General features: G+C 37.2%; 1 protein-coding gene across 2 annotated transcripts; it reads left to right on the forward strand.

Moving 5' to 3' along the window:
* Nucleotides 1-3326: 3326 nt before the first annotated feature.
* Nucleotides 3327-20553, forward strand: LOC135693473 (proton myo-inositol cotransporter). Of its 2 annotated transcripts, none has more exons than XM_089111607.1 (6): nt 3327-4041; nt 5431-5590; nt 8155-8246; nt 10884-10991; nt 12094-12214; nt 12730-18702. In XM_089111607.1, the coding sequence occupies exons 1-6, from the start codon at nt 3546-3548 to the stop codon at nt 12761-12763; spliced, it is 1011 nt and encodes a 336-aa protein (XP_088967733.1). In that variant the 5' UTR covers nt 3327-3545; the 3' UTR covers nt 12764-18702. The 2 variants fall into 2 exon arrangements, with proteins under 2 accessions (XP_088967733.1, XP_065068043.2); XM_065211971.2 differs by lacking the exon at nt 12730-18702 and adding an exon at nt 18718-20553 and having other exon boundaries at nt 3330-4041.
* Nucleotides 20554-23717: the final 3164 nt, after the last annotated feature.

A 23717-nucleotide genomic window follows, 5' to 3' on the forward strand; every position in this document is an offset into this window, starting at 1 on the left:
GTATCACTTGCAAAAGTTTTTATCTCCTTGTATGTGTTGTTGGTAGCAAAACAGTTCAGTTGTGATATATTCTACAGCGTTCGTCAGTGATGTACCCAATCACGTCCTGTGTGATAGCAAATACATTTGATCAGCCATGCAAATAAGGATTACTTTAGTATGTTAAATTTTGTGATATTGCATCTCCAAATACCAAAGAGATTAAAATAGCTCTTCTTTTTTCATGTATATGTCATGCGAAAAACCTATATGATGTAAATACAAAACTGGGTTTTCGCTGATATCATAGCAACTAATCAAAGAAAATTTAAACACACCTCTTTCAAAGTTTCCGAATTTTCTGTTCAAACGAAAACGTCTTTGTTTAAAGCAGTCCACCTGTCAAAGAAAATTTGTTCTGCCACAAGAAAAGAGCAATGACGTTTTTTAACAAATTTCCTGCTTTTAGTGTCCACCGAAAGCCCTGTCTGTCCTCAACATTTCTCTGTTGCTGTTGCTACCTTAGCTCCATTCCGCAGGGAAACACAGAACCCTATTGAAAACTGCTCTTTTATAACCCCTTGCTAAAGCCTATTACACTAGTTTGCATTTAATTAAAAAAATGAAACTACAAACCATCCTTCTTACGAAAGCACTTCTGGTCTTTGCAATTACAGACAAATAAATGGAACAAGGCTTTCAAAAAAAGCAAACACGTTAGTCAAACAGAGTAAAAAAGGAAAACGAACATTTTCGACAATTAAATTTTTTTTTCGCCTTTAAACAATGATTATTGTGCTTTCTGATTAATGTTTATATTGTTGACACGCCTTCGCTATAAGACCACACCTTTTAAACGTTTTTTTATGTAAGTCTAATTGAACAAATTCAAGCTGTAGCCCCTGTTCGGTTTATAACTCCAACCTTTATTTATTCTTTACAAATCGTACGTTTTGTCCTGAAGATGTGAGAAGAATTCGTCTTTTTAGACTGTTGTTGATTTATCATCAATTTTTAATCAGTCAGATGTAAAATGTGCAGTTTCTTCAAATGAATCAAAATAAGTTCTGTATTCTTTCAAGAAGAACGGCTTTTTTCAAAAATAACTTTTGGTAACTTTCAAAGTTGGAACCATCGTAATCTACAACCCTTGAACGTGTTATCATTTATCTAAGATCAGTGACCCTCTCGTGCAAATTGAACGAGAATTTTTTGGCTTTTCCGTAGCAAATAGCGTTTTTCTTTTAAGCCAACAGCACTTCCAACACAGTGTAGGGATAGAGATAGGGGTGCTGTGGCAGGGGCCTGGGAACTCGACCTCCTTTCAAGTTTCAGAGAGATTTCAGGGGCTAATCCCCCTTTAACAAGCCAGTATATGTTTGGTTAGGCGAATTCCATTCTTGTGTGAAGGAAGGGTCGTATCTTTACGTTTGTCGTATTTTTACGGTGATTCCCAACTTCGAGCGTCTATATCTGTAAAACGAGTGGAGATTTTCGAGAAAAAAACTCACGACAGCTTCTAACTCTCGACTAACTACAAAATAATGCAAAAATCTCAGAAAAAAGTTTTGGGCTGGAGTGGCACTTCAAAGGATATGGTCCAAATAAATTCTTTGCGGCCCGATTTTACTCCGTTAGTGGCAACAAACTGTCTTCTGTTCGATAAGTATGAGGACAGCCAGTCATGAAAAGCATCGGATGTACCGGCTTCGTGTCGAAGGCTTTCTTGAAGTCAACAAATAGAACTCCAACTTTGAATCCATCATCGATTGCTTTTTTCCAAATTTCAGTGAGAAAAAGGAGTAATGATTCTGTAGAGATACTTTTTTGAAATGCCCATTGGTTTGGATGTATTGATTATCGATCGAGTCACATACAAGATTTTCAAGAACTTCCGAGTAGCGTTCATTACTTCTGGAACCAGGAATATTTAGTTATTACTCAGAGTTTCACATTTTGTCCGATCATTAATTGATTTTTTTAAACATATTGCATAGGAAAAGGAAAACAATTCAATAAACGCCCCTCTTTTAAACGCCCACTCGAATAGACACCCCCTAAAATATCAAAAAAATTAATAAACGCCCCGGGTATTTAATCGAGGCGTTACGGTATTAGTCAAATAGCCTGTATGATGCCCCTTGTGCCTTTCTCGCGCTGAAAAAGGTAGTAGATCACCTTTTCCCTAAAGTCCGATAAAGCTATTGACCAATGATATAGAAGCGCCGAAGGCGCTATATGTTTACTTCCGCCATTTTGAATAGTTGCAAAAAGGAACTTGCTCCATACTGAGCCCTTATAAATTTGGTAAAAGTAAAGATTGATTTCGTTTACTTCTCGTTCGAAAATCGATGTGAAATTTGGTGAGTGGCCTTATATTGCACTTAAATTTATAAATTGATGTTAATATTGGAAGAATAAGCCGTCATTTGCAAATTCCAAGCATTTACAGTAGCGGTGCTTTCTGTGGTGTTTTCTATCTCGTTAAAATTCCAGAAAATAATGATTGATCTGTTTTAAAACAGATTTAGCAACAATTTTTAGCCACTCAATGCATTTTTTCTTAACACGTGATTTAGTTACTCTTTCTTTCTTAGTTTACAGAAACTGCTATGAAATAGGTCATAATTCAATGCTTGGATATTGATAAAAGAATTTAAATATAACAACCAATTTTTAATTTGATATAATTATTGATGTTCTTAGACTATTTCAAAACCACATTCGTTGCATTATGCGTCCCTCTCCTGTATTTTTAGGCCTATAAAATACCGTCGGGGTAAATTTTCACGACAAAGATTACTAACTTGGCCTCATCAAGAAAAGAGAAATTGAATTCATACCAAATTTCATTCCTACAAATTCAATTTGACAAACTAAATATTAAAAATTCACACCTTCCTACTCATGCCACATTAGGTTCTAAACGACAGACAGAAAAATTCAAGAACTATATATTTAAAATGGTCTATATTTTTAGATAATAGACTCAAAAAATTCTTTCTAATTTATATGAAGATAAAAATTGGAAGCACATACTTTTCAACTCATAAAAACACGACAGGCCACATATTTTTTAAAATTCTCTTTAAAAACCCCAAAAAATTGTTATGTGTTGTTGATTTATATCTTCTCTAATACCTGCATCAAAAAAGGCAATGAAATAGTTGTGAGCCACGAGAAAATCATTCATTAAAACAAGCAATTTACCATACTGAACCCTATTGCAGCTCGCATTTTGCCACTATTTAAAATGGCGGAAGTAAACAAATTTGCCTCACTCGGCAGTACTCAGCATGACCCGAGTTTGACAACTAGCGGCTTCGGCGCTTCTATATCTCCCTCGTTGCAGATCTGTCCTCTGCTCAATCACCTTTGTTCCCTGTTTATGTAGACTCGGGGTCGGGCACTCAGGCATTTTGGGTATGTCTCGATCACAAGTCACAAGATACATGAACAAGGTAATACAGCAAATTGAACGGAGAGTTGATCATGTATTTTATGTGAAAGTTAGGTATCTTTTGCTGTGATATTTCAATTAGCAAGGCTGTCTGTCAAAAACAACAATGTCTGGTAATAGTGGTGTGAAAATTCATGATTGGCCTAGCAGAAACTCGCTGTCCGATGGTAAAACTGTAACTAGGGAGAGTCCTGTAGAAGACGATTGTCTTGTAACAGAAACGACACCATTCATTGGCGGTGAAGACGTTGCGAATTCGCAGAATGAAAATTCTATTTCCTGTTTGATGGTGGCTCTAACAATTTTCGCAGCTCTTGGAGGATTTTTATTTGGTTATGACACAGGCGTCATATCAGGGGCATTGCTTCCTCTAACAAGGCAGTTTAACTTAGACGACCTCTGGAAAGAGCTTATAGTGAGTGCCACTGTTGGTGCTGCAATATTTGGTGCAGTTAGTGGTGGCTGGTTCAATGACAAATTTGGTAGAAAGTTGGTATTAATAGGCAGTTCACTTGTTTTTGGTATTGGTGCAGTAGTCATGGCCGCAGCTCCTGGGAAGGAGACACTGCTCATTGGCAGAATCATTGTTGGGGTAGCAATAGGTAAGGGAAATTTTTACCCAACTAAGAAAGGAAAACATTTTACCTTTATGTCCTGGGCAAACAGCAGGACTGAGCTGGTAGGATGGTCATTTCCTTTCCTCACTCTAGCCTCCCAGTGCAGCCACCACCAAGCGATGTATGGGTGCTTTTCTGTGAATATTCAAATTTGTCAGCAAATTAAGGCTGTCTCGCTCACTTTGTTGGCAAATGAGGCCTGTACACCACCCTAGAGCAAAAAAGCTAGCACTCGCACTGCTTACACCCTATTAGATTAAGAACAAATTAAGAACAATCCAACCTCAGCTTTCGAGAAAATTAAGAACAGTCAGCCTGAACTTAAATTTACTGGTTCTTATAATAAAAAGGATGTATTAATAAAAGATACAAAGTTAAAGATCCATGGACGATATAGTATGCTCATTCAATATAGTTTGTAGTAAGTTGCCCAGGATTCTGAGAGAACCAAAAAGATTTTCGAGCCCAGTGCCCTGATACTTTGGAATTGGTTTATGGTGCAGACCACTTTTTTAGGCTTTCAACAGGAATTTCATCAGGTTTAGGCCTAAATACTGACATATTGTTGTCCATCCAAATTTAAGCCATTAGCATTTAAAATGCAAGTTTCCAGCTTGGGACAACATACCTTCTGCTTAACAAAACTTCCTAGAGCTATAAATATTTCAGCTTTTCAAAGAATACAGGTTAGCAGTGCAACTCTAGAAAATAATCTTTGTTTGATATTAACACTTTTCACAGGACATCTTGTGTTATGACTGTGCAAGGTGGGTGTCAATGACTGTGCAAGGTGGGTGTCAGCAATTTCATGGCAACTGTGTGCATTGTAGCAAATTTTCAAAATCAAATGTCAGTAAAATTGATGTTAATTGACAGCATCTACTTTTACTCGATGAAATATAACCAAACAGCTTGTTAGGCAAGGTCAATTTTAATCCAAAGAATAAATGGCTAGGTCAGAATTTCAAGTATTTATCAAGAACACAAAAACCAAAACCAAAAACCATTCCCGAGAAAACAATTTCTCAAATTGACAAGCCTTTTTAAATTTATCCATGTTTTATTTCTTCCTCAAGCAAATATTTGGTAGCTCACTCAGCCGTGTTTTAGAAACCACACCAAACTTGTAAAATTACAAGAATATTAAGATAGCAATTAGGTACTCTGCTATACTGAAGGTCTCTTAACTAGGTTAGCATTGACTCTTGTTCAGTGGCCATTGGCTTACTTGGGAGGAGGAGCTGGCTTAAATTTCATAAAGCATCACTGTATCAGGAATTCTGTATTTTGCTCAACTTATGCCAATACTTTTCACATAATTTTTCCTGCATTGTCATTTTTTTTAAAACTTTCAATTTTTCAATTTTGTTCCAGGCTATGCTTCAACAACTGTTCCAATGTATGTTGCAGAAACTGCACCTGCAGCTATAAGAGGAAAACTAATAACTGTTTATCAATTGTTTATAACATTTGGGCAGTTCGTGGCATCAGTTGTTGATGGTCTGTTTGCCAGTGATAAAGTACATGGTTGGAGGTAATGACCTTTAAGTGCCTCTAAAGTTTTAGAAATATAATTCCATTAGTTTTGAGAGCTTTCACACTAAAAGTTCTATAGATAATGAAAACACAACCTCTACAACACGCTTTCAACAACCAAGCACGTGCAGGGGCTGTATTAGTAATTTATTGGAAGAAATAAATGCTTTTAACCAGGGGTGGGCAACCTACGGCCTACAGGCCATAATCTGGCCTGGGAAGAGATTTTTCATGGCCTGTGAGCTGAAAAATATCATACAGTTAAGTCCCGCTATCTCTAACTTGCAAGGAAAGTGAAAATTGGTTCTACATAATGGGACCTAAGATATCTTTACTTGGGATATTTTATATCAAAAATGAGTCATCTGTTTTTAAATGTAGAATATGAACCAAAGAAAAAAGCTTATTTGTCTTCAAAGCTTTCTTAAACATGAAACTTAATATAAATAGTCTATTAAGGAAGTTTGCTTTATATTTTGGAGTGCTTCTTCATGGCAAAATGGCAAACATCAATGGTTTACTTTCTTTTGTTGGTGTCAAAGTAGTTGGTGTCAAAGTTGAATTCTGTATGCACAAAAATCCCTTCATCTTACAACTAGATACCAAATAACAAAATAAATACCCTAGTTAACACAATCTATATACAGTTAAAGCTAAGTTATATCTTATAGCAGCTGCTCTGCCAGGGAGTCGTGTTTTATGTTGTGTTCAGTTGGTATAATAACTTTTAAATTGCTTTTTGAATTCACAAAGCGTAGGGAGCTATCTGATATTGATGGAAATATTGTTCCAAGCTTTCACAGTCGAATAGTGGAAGCCTTTCTTGACATATTTAAGGTTATTTCTTGGGATTTGTAGGTCCCTGCAATTCCTTGCTCTGTAGTTGGAGTGCTGGGTCCTATGATGATATTTGTCCGAAAGGCTTTCGGGACATTGTCTGCTAATTGTTTTGTATTTCATAACTGATCGATTGAACTTTATAGGTTGCTCGACGGTCAGCCGGTTATAAGGCCAGTTGTCTTTTCATCTGGCCTTATCCAATAATCGAACATGCTCTGTCCTGCAGAAGTTGGAATGTATTCAATTTTGAATTAGGAAGACACCCTCGAATAACATTAGCTATCTCAGGTGGCCTTCGATAACTGCATGCTACACATGGTCAAGCTGGGATTGTGAAATAAGATTTCGCAGTTTTTTTAGCGACTTCAGACCACCGTTAATCTTCCCCTTCACTTTGCTGAATTGGTCATCCCGGTTTAGCCCACCATAACCCCTAATGATTTGGTTCATTAATATCAATTTACAGTTAGATAATCTAATATTTTCATCAAAGCTAGGAATGATGGAAAGATTTGCTTGCTATCTGTTGTCATAAATTCATCCCGCTTAAGGACAGGACAGCAGAATTTTAAAGGGGCTGGGCAAAAGTTAACAAAGGCAGCCAGAACAAATCTTACTGGGCGCACTCATGGCAGTTGAGCATCGATCATGGTTGTTCCTATTTTGTCATGTCTTAGTTGCTAGTGTGCTGGGAGCCTTTATTGGATAAATTGGTGTTTACGTATGTTATGCAAACGTTGATTGGTGGATATTTCTGTACTTTCTTCTCTGGATGATTTTTCTGTTTTCAATGTTGCACTTACGATTGTAACAGTTTTATCTGCAAATTTCATCATTACCTTTGGCCCACTTAAAGCAAAAGTTGGAAGAATCTGGTCCAGTCTCTAAAAAGGTTGCCTACCTCTGCTTTTGACCATTGAGTGCATTTTGAAATAGCACTTTTTATGAAGGGCCAGATCTATTGCAAGTACCATAATAAAGTTATCTTTTGACAGGGGACCACCAGGAAATTTCCCGGTATCCCGGTGGACCAGTCCGCCACTGTCACCAGCTTTCTGTAATTCCAGGAATACAAATCATGAGGTGTGTACAAATGGAAAAGAAGGACCAGGACACTGCTTGATAAGCATAAGCTTCTATGTGTCCTAAAACCTACCTTCAGATGGTAGATGGAAACAAACACAACAACAACAAATTCAACAAATGTGAAATTGATGCAACCTTGTTCATCTACTGTTACTTTTGATCTCTATGAGAATACAATTTTTTGCTCTTGCAAGGAGTGCAAGGCCAAAAGTTCTTTAGTTTGTTTTTGCTTTTTTTGTGCTGTGCTGTTCTGAAGTTTTCCAGTCCCAGAAGTTTTCAATGATTCAATCGTTTTTACTTGGTACTGTTAGGCTCAGACTGGCCATATGACAAGCCTTCCATTAGAAGGATTAAATCTATAAAACACACAAGTTCTTTTTTCATGTTGACTATTCATTGTCATTTGTGCTTTATGTAGTATGATCACAACAATTTCTTGTCTATAACTCCCCCCCCCCCCCCCACCCCCCAATACAAAACCATTCAGGCAAGGTACTGTTTAATCAATCAGTTTGTCTCGATTACTTATATGACTGATGTAGTAATCCATATATGGTTGATATTTAACGATTTTGACTAGTAGCACAAAGTAGACACAGCAATGATAAGTTAAAATTTCATTTATTTCACTTATAGGTACATGCTTGGCATCGGAGGTATTCCTGCAATTGTTATGATGTTGGGAATGCTTTTTATGCCAGAAAGCCCAAGGTATCTTGTAAACAAAGGTATGTAGTGTTGCCTTTGATTTGTTTAAGTTTGAATTGAAAAACTTGATTGATGTTGTTTTAAGCTGGATTGCTTATTGGTGAGTTCTATTATCATGAACAATTTCTCATTTTGTTTTTCAGTCTGACTAGTTTGACAAAAATTTGTCATTTGATTTTGATTTGATTTGATTTTCTTGTTAGAGTAATTTTCACTAATCAGTGATTTTGATTCAAAAGGGTCCAGATTTATTACCAGGATACTTCTAATGCCACTTTTTGTTACTAGTGATTTGAGAATCAAAGCATTTTAGAGAAGCAATACTGAAATGCCTTTTTGACATGAGAAGCAAGTTTTTTTGCACACCTACAGATGTTTGGTATAAGAGGCCCTAAACTTATGCTCTTGCTTTTAAGACCGAAGACCTTCAATCTTAACGTGCTAAATTGAACACTGTGCAAAAATTTTTGAAGAACTTTAGCTTAATTAAAAATTTGACAGCATTCATTGCAAAAATCTAAAAAATTTGATTTTTTGTCAGCCACTTTGGTACGAAACTAGTTTCAAGAATATGCAAGAAAAATTTTCTTAATGATTGCACCTTCCAATGGAATACTAGATCTATTCCAGAGAATGATGAAGTGGGCAATAATAAAATAAAATAAAAAACTTCTTTATTTTATCTGGGTAATGGAAATGGACGATTCCATTTTGTTTCCGGTTGTACTGTGTTGCATAGCAGGCAAAGGTTTCGTGTAAGGGCTCTGCCAGAAATGTTTTCGCATTAAACTGACCTGGATGCCAAACCTGCTACCTATTCGAGTTTTTCTTTACCATTCTCTGCCACCTTCATTACCCCAGTGCATTGTTTCAATACTACTTGTTGGTGAGTTTAGCAGTTTCAAAGACGTACAAAAAAGAAACTATAACCACTGAAACTCTGTTCAGAAAATAAAAGAAGTGCAAGATAAGTTTTGAAAAAGTTAAAGACAGCTCATAGGCTATTATATTCGGTAATTCACAGCCCGTGATAGAAGTGAGTTTTGCGCAAATTATTATGATCATTATGATATAGTCCTCGATGCCGTATTGTATAGACAGAGCTGTACATACTTATTGTGTATAGAAAAGGACCTGTTCTATACACAATATGTACTAAGTCTAAGTTATTACTTCCAGTTTCATGCTTATTGCTATCATCAGGCAATTGTTCTGATTACCACAAACAGAACGTGAAAACCTGAATAGCAACTTAGAACCGTCTTGTTTTATACACTAAAGCTTATTAGTTTATGTTTTCAAATTAGCAAATTACAAGTGCCATGGCAAGCGTGAGAAAACTCTTTTGCTTGAACAAATGCAAAGGCCCATGTCTTTAGTCAATACCCAGGTACTGCTGAGTGCGACAGTTGGTACATCGAATGTCGAGTTGAGCTCTCCAGATGACACGATATTCTCGAAAAATTCTATTCAAGAATTCATTTCAACACTTAAAGATTTAAGACTCTAGCTTGAAATGCTTTGATTTAAGTTGGCGCTGCTCTTATAACTCAAGGTTGCTCGTCCATATCCATCGTTTTTGTACATCCCTGCCTCCAGGGAACTGAGTCGCGTATGCCGACAAAAAAAGACAAAAAAATCGGATATGTCTTTTTTGAGCAGATGCCCCCACCAAGCAAGTTGCCACCTGAAGGGGCGATTAGATAGAGATTTGATATTTTTTTACTTTTCAACGGTACCCAGGCCAGAGCCAAGGAAGAAATTCGATCACAAATTTAAGTCATAAAAGGCAAGTCACAGTATGTTTAGATTAATTTTTAACTCTAATGGAAGTACAGATGATTACCTAGGCGGGATCGATCGCTTTTAGTTTCTACAAATGTCATTGGTGACGACCTCATCCAGTGTGTGTTGAATACTTGCTTTACATGTAGAGCGATCACTGTGAAGATGTCACCGTGCACTGTTAGAATAAAAAAAATTCTAAAGCTTGACAATTCTGAAGCTTAGAAGTTAAAACTACTGCTCAACACAAATATATTTGACTGAACCTCTGTGATATGAGTTGTAGACCACTAGTTTGGTGAATGCAAACAACGATCGCCTTGCTGCTTGCAACAGCAACAGTTGTTGTTGACTTCTATGGGTAATTAAAGAAGAAATACCTGAAGTGCTACAATACCTGCCAAAATAGACCAAGCAATTTGTGTTGCATTTCATGTTTTTTATTCCTTTTCAAGAAAGAATCACTATTTCAAGGGGGATGATTGATTTTGACCTTGGAAACTGACGTCAGTGTTCCAAGACTTTTCGCGGGGATTGTAGCTAGTAAGAGTCGTCTATTGTCAATGGGTGGAATGCAATGCTTTTCAGCCCATGCAAAATGCCTCTCTAAGCGAATGACCGAATGTTCAAAAAAGTTTTTCATCAAACTTGCTGAAGGCTTTGCAATGCACCCCTTATCAAATAGATTTCTACAAAGAGGTGCATTCCTGTTACATTTATACCGAATATAACCTTTATTTTTTCATACCCAATAAAAAAGTTTGTTTATTGTGCTGTGTTTGTTTCATATTTTGAAGTCAGTAAATGATGACTTTCGGCACACAGTCAGCTGCTCAACACAATGCGACCAAAATTTATTTTCTTATACACAGGAAAAGTATTGCAAGCAGAAAGAGTGCTGTCCAGGCTTCGTGGAATCAAGGGAGTAAAAGAAGAATTGAATAGAATAATATTATCATGCCAGAAAGACGAATCACACGGTAAGGAACCTGCAATTACATTTTTAGCTGGCCCTCAGTACTGTAGTACTGCTCTCTGTCTATATATGTAGCCTTGTGATGTCTGTCTTGAACCATATTTATAATGACCTCAGGATTTATTTGCACACGAAGAACCTGTACGCAAAATGATGTGGAAAATTTCAGACAGAACGCGAAATTTTCAAAGCACTTCTTACTAAAAAGTAATTTGTTGGACTGGGACCGGAAAGTCAGATTTCCTTTCTTAAAGGAATCTTGAAATAGTTTCACTAAGTCTTAAGATTAATCTTATTCATCATGAAGTTAGCCTTACCCGTTTTACCAGTCGTGAATTTGCCCGTGTTGGAGTAGCTTCTCTCATCTTGAAAATGGCATTTCCATTCGTCTTGAAGTTAGTATTACCAATCTTTGTCTTATTCATCTTGTATTTAGCGTTGCCTTTCTCAGATTTGTCTTAACCGTTCTTGAATTTCCCGTTGAGATTAGAATTTCGCCTCTTGAAATATCCTTTCCTACCTTTCAACTAAGCCATGCCCATTTTTACGTCAGCTCAGTCTTACTTGTCCTGATTTATCTTAATTTCTCTTGACGATCTTGAAAAAGTCTTCCATTTCTTCATATTGCAAAAGTCTTCCTTTTCTGTTACATTTTTATTGTTTATTTCCTTGCAAAGCAAACTTAACCAAGTAAGCTGACGAAAGTTACAACTTGTCATGAATTTCATGCTATGGCTAGGGGTTATAGTTTAAAAAAACCCAATGATTGTTCAATTTAAAGAAAAGTTGCCATATGACGACATTAAGCGTAAAATCAAGCAACTTAGAACCGTCCTTTTCTATACACTAAAATCGTGTACAAATCTGCCTAGACGACATCGAGCACTTTATGACAGAGCGGTAAAACAGCACTTTTTATTAATTGATATCATTAATATTTAGTCTATTATATCTGCATATATGTTTTAAAGGCATGTTTTTTAAAATCAATGATGCATCGTGTGATGTGATGAGCTGAACATTACGAAGGGCCGTTTAAGAATGTTTAGATTTTTCTTTTTTGGTCATGAGAAAGTGTTGTAAGATTCTGCTTCGTTGTTTGTCAGCGAGTGACAACATATTCTCAAGCTTCAAAAGAGCAATGACAACCTCGTACACGCGAAGGGCCATCGTCGTAGGCTGTGGATTGCAGGCATTTCAACAGTTATGCGGAATAAATACAGTGATGTGAGTTACTTTCATTGATTGATAATTTAATTCATTACTTTTGATTAAGTTTGGTGAGGGCCAATTAGATCGTTGTAGAGGAGCGGCAGATGCAGCGTCGGTTAAAGCCTCGTGACGATATACATTGAAGGCCTAATTATGTTTCGTTTAATAAATATGTATAGGTCTGGCCAGGAGTTTTATAGCAGGTGATTGAAAAATCACTTGCATAGTTGCGAAACAACGGGGTGTGTGATTTGATATTAGTAGAAAAAAATGAGAATGAATTAGGTTAGATGAAAATTGCTAATGGTTCAATTGAAACAAGAAACAACCATTGTATGTTAAAATAAATCAAACGCATAATGAAAAACCTTTCTTCGGAGCGCTAAAATGTCATAACTTACACAAGAGAGAAACGAGATGTTTCAACCGTGACAATTTCAGAAGATTCCTCCTGGCATTACTCCAAGTGTTTTAAACCACGTTCCCGTTCGATTTAAGTTATCTTTCTTTAACTATCCTTCTTTATATAGAAAAAAGGACAGCCAATTAATTGACAAAGATTAACAGTGGGTCGTTTGTTTACAAAAGAAACTTAATGGCCAATTATGAAACAAACTCCGGGAGAACAAGGTGGGCGTTGAGGTGCGCATGCGCAATTACGTGCCATTCACGACAAAGCGTTCACGACCAAGCGTTCACGACCAAGCCATTCACGACCAATTCACGACAATCAGTGCGAATACTACCCAGTATGAGTGATGCTATGTGTGCCAGAAAGGCTCTTGAAAATGAAGAAATCCTTTGGATCTGGGTCCTATGGTATAGTCAGTCATTTCATGATAATGGCATTCCATTATTCTGACAATCTCTTTGTAGAATTTTTAGTCATTCTGGGATTCTTCTTGAAGACAGTGTAGTTGGAAAGTTGCAAATGTGGAAAACAGTGTGTAAAGCGACTTTCTTTTAGAGTGGTGAACATGATGTCAATCTAGCTTTAGATTAATTTCTTTTCTATGTGTTGTATCTAGACTGTTTAGAAAACTGATATATGATCAGCTTTAAAGTCACGTCGACAATAACAACTATTTGTACAAGCACCATGCGAGTTGTACACATTGTAGAGGCATCGTTTACTTAAAGCACGAATGACTGGTACGTTAGTATGTATAAGAGTACATTCAACAACGGTATCATCTTCATTGATCATAACATGGTGCTCGTCAATGTCCACCTTTCAATGATTTTTTATGCCTTTAAACATGATTGTTTCCGTTCTTATTTCTAAACTGCAGCTGTTCTGCCAATTTATTGGCATTTCTTCTGACATTCAGCCTATAAAAATATACCATCTCGAAGTTAGCGACACCATGATTACGTTGCGACGCGACGCGACGCAAAAAATTGATCGTATATGGAAGCCGTTCTTTGACTTTTACGTTTGTGAAACTTCTTTAGAATCGGGAAAAATACTTTAAGAATTAAAATCTGAATTTCGTTAGTTAAAAATCTACCTTGTTTGAGCTGCAAATGAATTTAGAAATCTCGATGATATAGAACGCCATTGTATCTATCGCGATTCTTTGCCCCACTTGTCTCATTGCATCGCAAACTCTGTGATGGTCTATTGGAGTTCCACAATGCTCATGACTGGACCTCTTCGATTTCCAATTTTTAGTTAATCGAGTAGCTTTGCATCGATAAAGCTAATACTACAATGTATACTGATAATACATCAATCTGATATTCATCAGGTAACCTAGGGGCTCTAAATCCCGTTGACATGCACAGTTTTTTATCTGTGAACGATTGGCTTGGCAAACAGCTACAAATAAACATCAATAAGACTTAGGACGATGGCTTACTCAGAACGAAGATAAGCAAGCAATCCTCATCTGCTAGTGCAAGTTTCGAAGTATGTAGTCTCTTAAACAAATTAGATATCTTGTCCTCGTGGCTAAAGAATATTTCAACTGGGATAACAAAATAATAAAGAAAAGGTTTTCGGGCTCTCGGTGGAACAAAGCACTTGAAATTGGCTTGTTTGAGGATATAGAAGAGCACAAGTTTTGCTATTTTTGCTAGAAGTTCTCTTGACCAAACCTATTGAAAGCTCTGTTGATTCAAAGGATAAGGATGGCTTACCATCGGAAAGTTAATCTGACGAGAAAGATCAGCAATGGCAAATAAATGCCTGAACAAGTTAGCTCCTAAGTGGGATCGAGGTCGAGTTTGAGATCGAGATTAGAATTCCTAAAGTCGATTATTCCCCTTTTCGTCATGTTTTTCTTCATGAGCTTTCCTGTCAGGTTTTTCACGTCTCTTGATATTGCTCCTTTTGCTTTCCAATTAATCATCCACATATCATAAAATTAAATGGCAAAGTAAGGCAATCATAGACATCGGAATCTGGTCCTTCCTCTCGATGTGACCACACCTCATGATTCCTACGCCTGGAATTACAGAGAGCTGGCGACTCCCCCTACTTTGAGTGAAAGTTTGGTCTTGTCAGGGACTCGAACCACGGACCCTTGGGTCTGTAGTCATGTACGTTCTACTTAACCAAATGCTTTGCAAATATTACAGCAATCAGGACAAACATTGATAGCAGCAATCAATCGTTGAAGTTCTTTATCCTGTATAAAAATTCATTTCATTATATTATTATTATTATTATTATTATTATTATTATTATTATTATTATTATTGCTAAACTGTTTTACAAGATGGTGCCAATGGGCAAATATGATCATCCGCGTAGACAAGTGCATCACCTTTGGAATTAGAAAGTTTGCAACTAGATCTGCACAGTTTCAGCCTAAACTCTTCATTAACAACGATCCTGTCCCTTTTGTGAAACATGGCGAATCTTTCAAATACCTGGGTCGTTTCTTCAATTATGATATGAAGAACCAGGAACACAAGGATCACTTGACCTCTTCTCTCCGTGAGATGCTCAAAGTTATCGATTCCTTGAAAATTCACCCGCGGAACAAAATTCTACTGTTTAATCAATACATCCTTTCAAAGCTCTCTTGGGATCTCACAGTTGCTAATCTCTCCAAAACGTGGGTTTGCGAAAACTTAGATCAGCTTGTCACAAAATTCGTTCGACAGTGGCTCGAGCTTCCAATATCTTCGACATTGAGTGGCATAGTTCTTTCTCGTAACCACTTTGGTCTTGAGCTTCTGCTTCCTTCCGTAAAGTTTCAACAGTGCCAGATTGTTCTTCGAAACTCACTCAAATCTTCGCCCAACGAAAACATCAAATCCCTATGGATGAACACCAATTATGGACCTAATATACAGTTCGACGCATACAAGAACACTAAGGCGGTCCTGAAATGTGTAAGGGATGAACACACTGAAAAGCTCAAAACTCAGTTAACATCTCAAGGCTTCATCATTTCATTCCTGCTTGAGCATTCCTATACAAAGTTAACCTCACTCTGGTCTGCAGCTCAAAGTAAACTTCCAAAAACATCTTCAACTTTACGATAAGGTATCTCAACAACACACTAGCCACAAGGAACAACCCCTGCTTCTCCAGATTGCTCATTCTGCCTTCAGCCTGAATCACTTCTTCATGTCGTAGCTGGATGTAACAAATACCTTGAGCAAGGGCGTTTTACTTGGAGGCACGACTCTGCCCTGTACTTCATTGCATCATCATTTCAATGTATCCGAGATGTATTCATATATGCTGACATTCCCGCTTATTTATCACCATGTATCATAACTGGCGATTCGTTCCGTCCCGACATGCTAATCAAAACTGCTTCTAACTGTCTGTATGTCATCGAATTAACTGTTGGGTTCGAGACTAACCTGGACAATAACGCTTCGCGTAAAGCTGAGAAGTACCGTTCCCTTCTAAAGGAACTACGCCCTAAGTTCAAAAAAGTAAACTTTGTTAATCTATCTATCAGCTGTCTCGATATCTTTGGTAACTCCTGTGATTCTTTCATCGATATGTGTGATGAACTAAAACTTGACTACCAACACCGTAATTTTATAATTAAAAAACTGTCAGCAATAATTATACACACATCCTATTATATATTCTGTATGCGCAATAAGACTTGGACAAACCCTGAACTGCTCTCCTTCTAAAGATTCTTTGCACTCATATGATTTTATTTAAATGTTATAACTTTTGTAAAATTAGTAAACTTGTCACCAGGCTAGCCGATAGTAACTACCTGTAAAGTGAGGTTACTGTTGTAAGTAGAAGAATATAAAATAAAAAATGTTTTCATTATTATTATTATTACTATTATCACACAGAAAAACCTGAAAAAATGGAACTTGAGCCAGACCTCTGACTGTTCTTTCTGTTTTCTGCCAGAAACCCTCCTTCACGTTGTTGCTGGCTGCAAAACATATCTGGAATAAGGCCGATACACCTGGCGACATAACTCTATCCTAAACTTTCTAGCTACGTCACTAAAAGCTGTCAATGAATCTACCATCTACGCCGATATACCTGGCTTTCTTTCACCATCAATCATAACTGGAGAAAACCTTCGCCCTGATCTTCTCTTGAGGACTAACAACAATTACCTCTACATTTTAGAGCTAACTGTTGGCTTCGAATCAAATCTTAACACAAATGCTTCAAGAAAACACAGCGAGTATGCTCCTCTTTTATCTGGTTTACAGCGGCAGTTCAAATGTGTCTCCTTTGTTAATCTTTCTATGAGCTCTCTTGGCATCTTCGGCAATTCCTGCAATTCATTCTTCAAAATGTGTGACTCTCTCTCCATCGATCAGCAACAAAAACGGTATCTCATTTCTAAACTTTCCAAAATTGCCATCCGTACTACGTACTACATATTTGGTTGCAAAAATAAGCCACGAACTTTGGTTGTTTTTTTTCTCAGTTTTTCCTTTTTCCTTACGATTGTTATAGTTTTTCTTGTAAAACCAGGCTAGCCAATTGCAAATTATCTTGTAATAGTGAGATTTGTAATTGTAGTTTAAGTTGAATTGAAAATGAAATGTTTCCATTATTAGCTCTCAATGTTTCCCAGCCTTCTGAAAGAAATTTATGACTTGCCTCTTTATCCCAAAAATAAACTTCTATTGTACCACAGATATATATTGTCCAAAGTTTCTTGGCACTTCACTGTTGCAGACCTATCGAAGACCTGGGTCATTGAGAACCTCGATAATCTTTTCTCTAAATACATTCGCCAGTGGCTTGATCTTCCCATAAGTGCTACTTTAACTAGTATAGTTCTTTCTAAAAATCAATTTGGTCTCGATCTTCACCTACCTTCTGTCAAATTTACTCAATGCCAAACTGTTTCACGCAATGCCCTCCGAACTTCTCCTAACACAAACATTCAAGCTTTATGGAAAAACACCAGTAGTGGGATAAATCTGCAATACAACATTCACAGTAACACCAAAGTTGTACTTAAAGCAGTAAAATCAGACATTAGAGAGCGCTTGACACAACAATTACTATCCCAGGGTGCTATTATTTCATTTCTGTTGGACCACTCTCTTAAAAAGCTCAATGGTCTTTGGTCTGTTGTGCAGAGCAACCTACCCACGAACAGCTTCAACTTCACCAACAAGTACCTGAACAATACTCTCCCTACGCGTAAAAATCTAAGCCTTTGGAACCTAAGCCAATCATCTGATTGCGAATTCTGCTATCTTCCCGAAACGTTACTCCGTCTCGTTGCAGGCTGCAAAGTTTATCTCGAACAAGGTCGTTATACCTGGCGTCATAATTCTGCTCTAAATTTTCTTGCAACCTCCTTGAAAGCAATAGAGGGGTCCTCTCTTTTTGCCGATATACCTGGCTTCTCCTCACCATCCATCATAACTGGAGACAATCTGCGCCCAGATCTACTTCTGCGTACAAAGGAAAACATTCTTTATGTTTTGGAACTAACGATAGGATTTGAAACTAACCTTAACTGCAATGCAGAAAGGAAACGTTTAAAATATGCTCGCCTTGTCTCAGATCTAAGACTAAGGTTCAAATCTGTCATATTTGTAAATCTCTCCTTCAGCTCTCTTGGCGACTCATGCAGCTCATTCCTTGAAATGTGTGACTCTCTTTCCATCGATGATCAACACAAACGATATCTCATTTCTAAGCTTTCTATGATATCCATTCGTACCACCTATTACATTTTTTGCTGTAGGAACAAAACATGGACTAACCCAGAGCTACTCCCCTTTTAACGTTTTTTCTTTTGTTTTCTCTTTACTACGATTGTAATAGTCTTATTTTGTAAAAACAGGCTAGCCAGTTACAAATTACCTTCTAATAGTGAGATTTGTAATTGTAGTTTAAACTGGAATTCAAAATGAAAAGTTTCCATTATTATTATGCATCTGGTCATTTCCCTAACGTTATCTTGCGAAAGTCAGTCGTAGTTACGTCATTGAATATTGAACCTCATGAAGCTGCGCTAAACCAAGTAGACCATATTATACAGCGAAATTATACAGCTTTGTATAGTGTAGATATTATCGAAACTCTTGCTGCCTTTTTTTAGGTATTACAGTGCTACTATCTTGTCGCTTGCTGGTATGGGCGAGAAGGACGCAATATGGCTTGCAGCAGTGGTCGCTTGCGGTAATTTTGTCTTCTCCTTTATTGCTCTTTTTCTTATTGAAAAGGCTGGTCGGCTCAAATTAACCCTAGTAAGCCTTTTCGGTGTTATAGTTGCATTGTGCTTGCTCGCTGCCACTTTTGTACTTTTGAAGGATGAGTCGCCTAAAACTGCGATACGGCACTTTGGCGATCAATGTGGTCAGCTCCTAAGCTGTTATGATTGTCTAATAGACGAATCGTGCGGATTTTGTTACTTTGACGCTGGCAATCGCAAGTACCTGAACAGCTCCTGCATCAAATTCGATAAAAAGGGCTCCAGGCCCTCTCTTTGTAATTCAACAGCCTTGCATTGGACTAAGACGTCATGCCCTACATCATATGCCTGGCTAGCAGTCTTGTCCATGATACTCTATTTGGCTGCATTTGCACCTGGTATGGGGCCAATGCCGTGGGCAATTAATGCCGAGATATACCCATTGTGGGCCAGGAGTATTGGCACTTCATCTTCAACAGCAACAAACTGGTTTTTTAATCTCCTTGTTTCAATCACATTTTTGCATGTCATACAACTGCTGTCCAGGCCTGGCGCTTTCGTATTCTACGCGTGTTTGGCCGCCGTTGGCTGGGTTTTCATATTCTTGCTGTTACCAGAAACGAAAGGCAAGTCATTAGAAGACATTGAAGATTTGTTTAAAGAGAACGTTATTGTACGTTGTCGCAAGAAGCCAACAGAAAATTGATATATTTGTAGGGTACCTAAACACTAATCCGATTCGGTTTCTAATTCATTTATATACTAATCTTGGTCAGCCACATCATAGCTTAAAAGCTATGACAAGCTCGATATTACCCACTTTCCCATTATTTGTTACTTGTTATTTTAAAAGCTATCCTGTATGTCATTATCCACTCCTAGACTTTGCAGAGCGTCTATTCAAGGCATTCTCATGCTACAGTATTAGTAGTTATTTTTTTCGTCATCTTATTGAATACCTCTTACATCTAATTGAATACCTCTTAGAAATGATATTAATTTCAATTACTATTGTAAGCAATTACTATCGTATAATTTGCAAGCATTCACTATAAATATGTCATTTCAGTCTGAGGTTTTTGGCACAAATGAATACTCCTTCATCGATTAAATTTTTAATGCATCGATTGAGCATCAGGATTGAAGTATTAAAATCTTGATTAAATTTCTAGTTAATTTTGTTTTGTTTTTAAAAGGAGGAGTATTCTTGCCAACAAAGTAAAATTCTTGATAAAAGGGTTCTCTTTTGGAATCCATTTACCAGCTTTTTTAAATAATTTAAACGATTTTAGCAAAGGATGCTTAGATACTTTTGCTGAGTAAGGAGCCGGCAATCCATTTTACTATTGGTATCTCACTGCTTATTTTTAAACTACGGGCTATTTTTAAAATAGTTCTTAGTATTTTTTCTAATAATAATGGCCTTTAAAGGTGCATTTCCAGTGTGTCCATATAGGTCGCAATTGCACGCACGCTGGTAGAAATTGCTGATGAAATGCTGACGTGAACCAGGCCGTTCTCTGATTTAATTGGTTCAGACCAAGCCTTTTGAATGTTTATTGGTTTAGATCTAGTTACATCCCCCCCCCCCCCCAGCTACATGCAACTTGTATGGACACACTTTCTTACAGTAATAATCTCAAATGTTTTAAGTAATTAAATATTCACAATTTAGTCAATTGTTTGTAATATGCATTGATGTTTCTAATAGGACATATTTTTATTAATCTGTCATTTACCAAACACTATTCTTTTTTGTTATAGTTTCTCTTTGTTCTTTCGTTTCAAACTTCTTAGAAGCAAATGTGCTATGACTAAAAATTTCTCGAATTGCTGTTGGTATTGATAGGAAAACAAATCACAGTTTTATAGATTAAGCAGCTAAATGTGTTAGAACGTAGAAGAGCTACAATACCAAAGATTATTCAAAGCTAGAATTTTTTTCTTCAGTTTAAACATTTTGATTCTTAACGTGTTGGCCAATGCACGTGATGAGATTTCAAAACATCAGTTGCAAATGCTGTGTGTGGTGACTTTTTCTGATGCTGTAGTGTAATAGGTTGCTTGTAGTAGGAATAAGAGTAAGAAATTCCTTTTCGCCAGCAGTTTCCCACTGTGAAAACTGTATTCTTGTCTCACAAAGACCTTCGAGGCATCTGTTTTAGTTGCATCAGTTGGGGCGATTAGCAGCGCATGAATTATTATTCTCACAGTGCACCTTTTTGTGCTCTTGTTTTGAACGTTGCTTCGAAGAGGTCGACAAGTTATGCGTGTGTATTGCATGTGAGAATAGCTTTCATAACGTTTCCCTCTCTCCTTATGCTCTGTGGAAACGTCGGTATACCTTGACCCAAAGAAGTTGTCATGCCAGGCTCCAACCTTTGATCAGGCCATTGAAAAATCAAGAAATCCTTTGAGTAGCTTTGCAAAACTCCACAAGTTGATTTGATGTATTAATGATAATACCTCTGACTTCATCTTGTGATAGTTCTTTAAACTGATCAAATGCAGGAACAGCTGGAGATAAGCTATAATACACCACATTTTTGATACCTTCTGTCTCTTTGACACCTTTTGATAACTGTTGCATCAATTTGTGATCTTATTGTATCAATTTCTGACCAAAGAAGTCTCCAAACATTTTGCAAAGGTCCTCTTTTTTATACTCATCAGGGTAATGTATGCTTTTTTCTCCCTTTGTCATTTTAGAAACGAATTTGTAAAGGAGCCTTTGATTGCCATCGCAACTCTCCACCTTACTTGAGTAATATAATATTTTAGCATTGTTGCAACTCTAAGTATGCACCGTTTTTATACAAGTTGGGTATACGCAGTCCTTTTATATGGACACATTACCTTTAACAAAGTAATGATCTGAAATAATACTCCTCATGAATGGACTGTCAAGTGAAATCTCATTGTTATTTCTTGTAATGATCAGGTCTAATGTATTGCCAGCAACATGAGTAGGCTGCCAAACATGGTTGATTGGATCATAATTCTGGAGCAAATCAAGAAACGCTTTTGCTGTCACATCACTCTCATCATTCACGTGAATGTTGAAGTCACCCAGGGGTGGCGCTAGAAACTAAACCAAGATGTGCCAACAATCTTAGAAAAATTCAAGTGCATACGACTATAAAAATGGTTTCCGACGTATTTTTTGAACTCCCCTTTACAGTATCTTTAAATCCTAAAATGTTTTAAAAATGAATGGAAAAAATGGTTTTATCCGTCAATCAAATCGTGTATACCCACGGGGCAAGACAGGAGAAGAGACTTCCCTGCGAGCGGAGTAAGCAGAAAATTTTTGCGACCACGCCCTTTAGTTTAGCTTAAAATACATTCCAGAAAATTTCTTGGAGCCATTTTCTTCCAATTGTTTAAAATGTTTCACTATTTTTGGGCATACTTTTGTTATGTTTTATTAATTCCCTTCTTAAAAATTGAATTCATTACTTTATAAGGCCCCATAGATCCTTGAAGCCAAAGGGAAATTTGCCCCTTTGCCCCTTGCCCTCCTGTTTGCGGCCGTGGTTATTTGATGCCTCTCAGATTTTTAATAAATCACGGAGCTGGGTGACAGTTTTTTATAGAACATTTTCTCAAAAGGACAATTTATAAAAACAAGAGCCTCCAAATTTTTTACTTTTAATTGATTCAAATTGGTCAGGTTTTTCCTATCTAGAGGTGCTTGGACGCCAAATTATTCAAACATTGTTTGCAAATGGTGCCTGAATACTCCTCTTAAGCACAATATTTAGCAATTGCACTGCTTACACCCTCATGATTTAAGAACAAATTAAGAACAATCCAGCCTCATAGTGATTATGGTTTTATTTAGAGTCAAAAAGCCAGCCTGAACTTCAATTTAATGTTTCTTATAAAAAAGTAAATTCCTCATTTGATAGTTTCAAAGTGCCGACAGTTCCTTTTCTCTTCTTATTTTGGGCTGCCAACGGGGTGTCATTGGTAACTTTTGGAGTGGGTGGTTGCCATCCCTGAAGTCACCGCCAATAAGCAATTTATTAGGTGTTATTATAATAGATTCCAAGTAACTGGAAAACTCATCTATGAATGTTCTTGCAGCCACAGAATGATGTGCAGTATATGGAGGTCTGTAGACGATTATCAATGTTATTAAACCAGACTGACATTTCAATTTCCATTCTGAGAATTCAAAAGGCGACTTACAGCCTGAGTGTATGAGTCTCGTTTTCAGTCGTGATTTGGCCAGCAACCCAGTTCCACCCCCATTCAGGGCCCACGCCACCGGGGGGCCGGAGGGGCCACTTTTTGCGGAGCAAGTAGTTTTAAAGCTGTAGTAAAAGGGGGAAAGCCTTGGCCGCCTAGTTTTGCTAGCCTTGGCCCCACCACTTTCAAATTCGTGGCGTGTGCCTTGCCATTTCTGTCAATCCGTGGCACATCAAGAAAATCGAAACGTGGCACATCAATAAAATTTAGTTTATGACTATGTTTTAAATTCTGATTTTAATTTTGTAGAATGTATCAATAAGATTCATCCGATACCGCCAGTTCATTTGCCATGCTCGTACCGGGTCTCTATTGTGACGTCACGGCTTTTGCATCTTTATTATAAGAATGCTCCATGACCAATAGAAGATTTCAAGTTTGCTAACGGATTACTCGCGGCACTGATTGGTCAACTATACCGGTCTTGTGCTTGCGTTTTTCTGATTGGCCTATTTCGATCCACAACTGGGTATATATTTTTCCATCGTGTTTTCTCGGAACCTATTCTGACGTTTTATGCTCTGAGGAGTGTCAGACGAAAAAGCTTTTAGTATGTTGTAAAATGTTTGCTTTTTTCAAAGCCATTAACGGATTACTGTTATTCTGGCCTGGTTCATATACTTGTGGATCAAGACCATTTATCGAGGTTTGAT

Source organism: Rhopilema esculentum, chromosome 11, assembly GCF_057945365.1.
Source record: "Rhopilema esculentum isolate cy_ngs chromosome 11, ASM5794536v1, whole genome shotgun sequence".
In the NCBI taxonomy this organism is placed as follows: Eukaryota; Metazoa; Cnidaria; class Scyphozoa; order Rhizostomeae; family Rhizostomatidae; genus Rhopilema; species Rhopilema esculentum.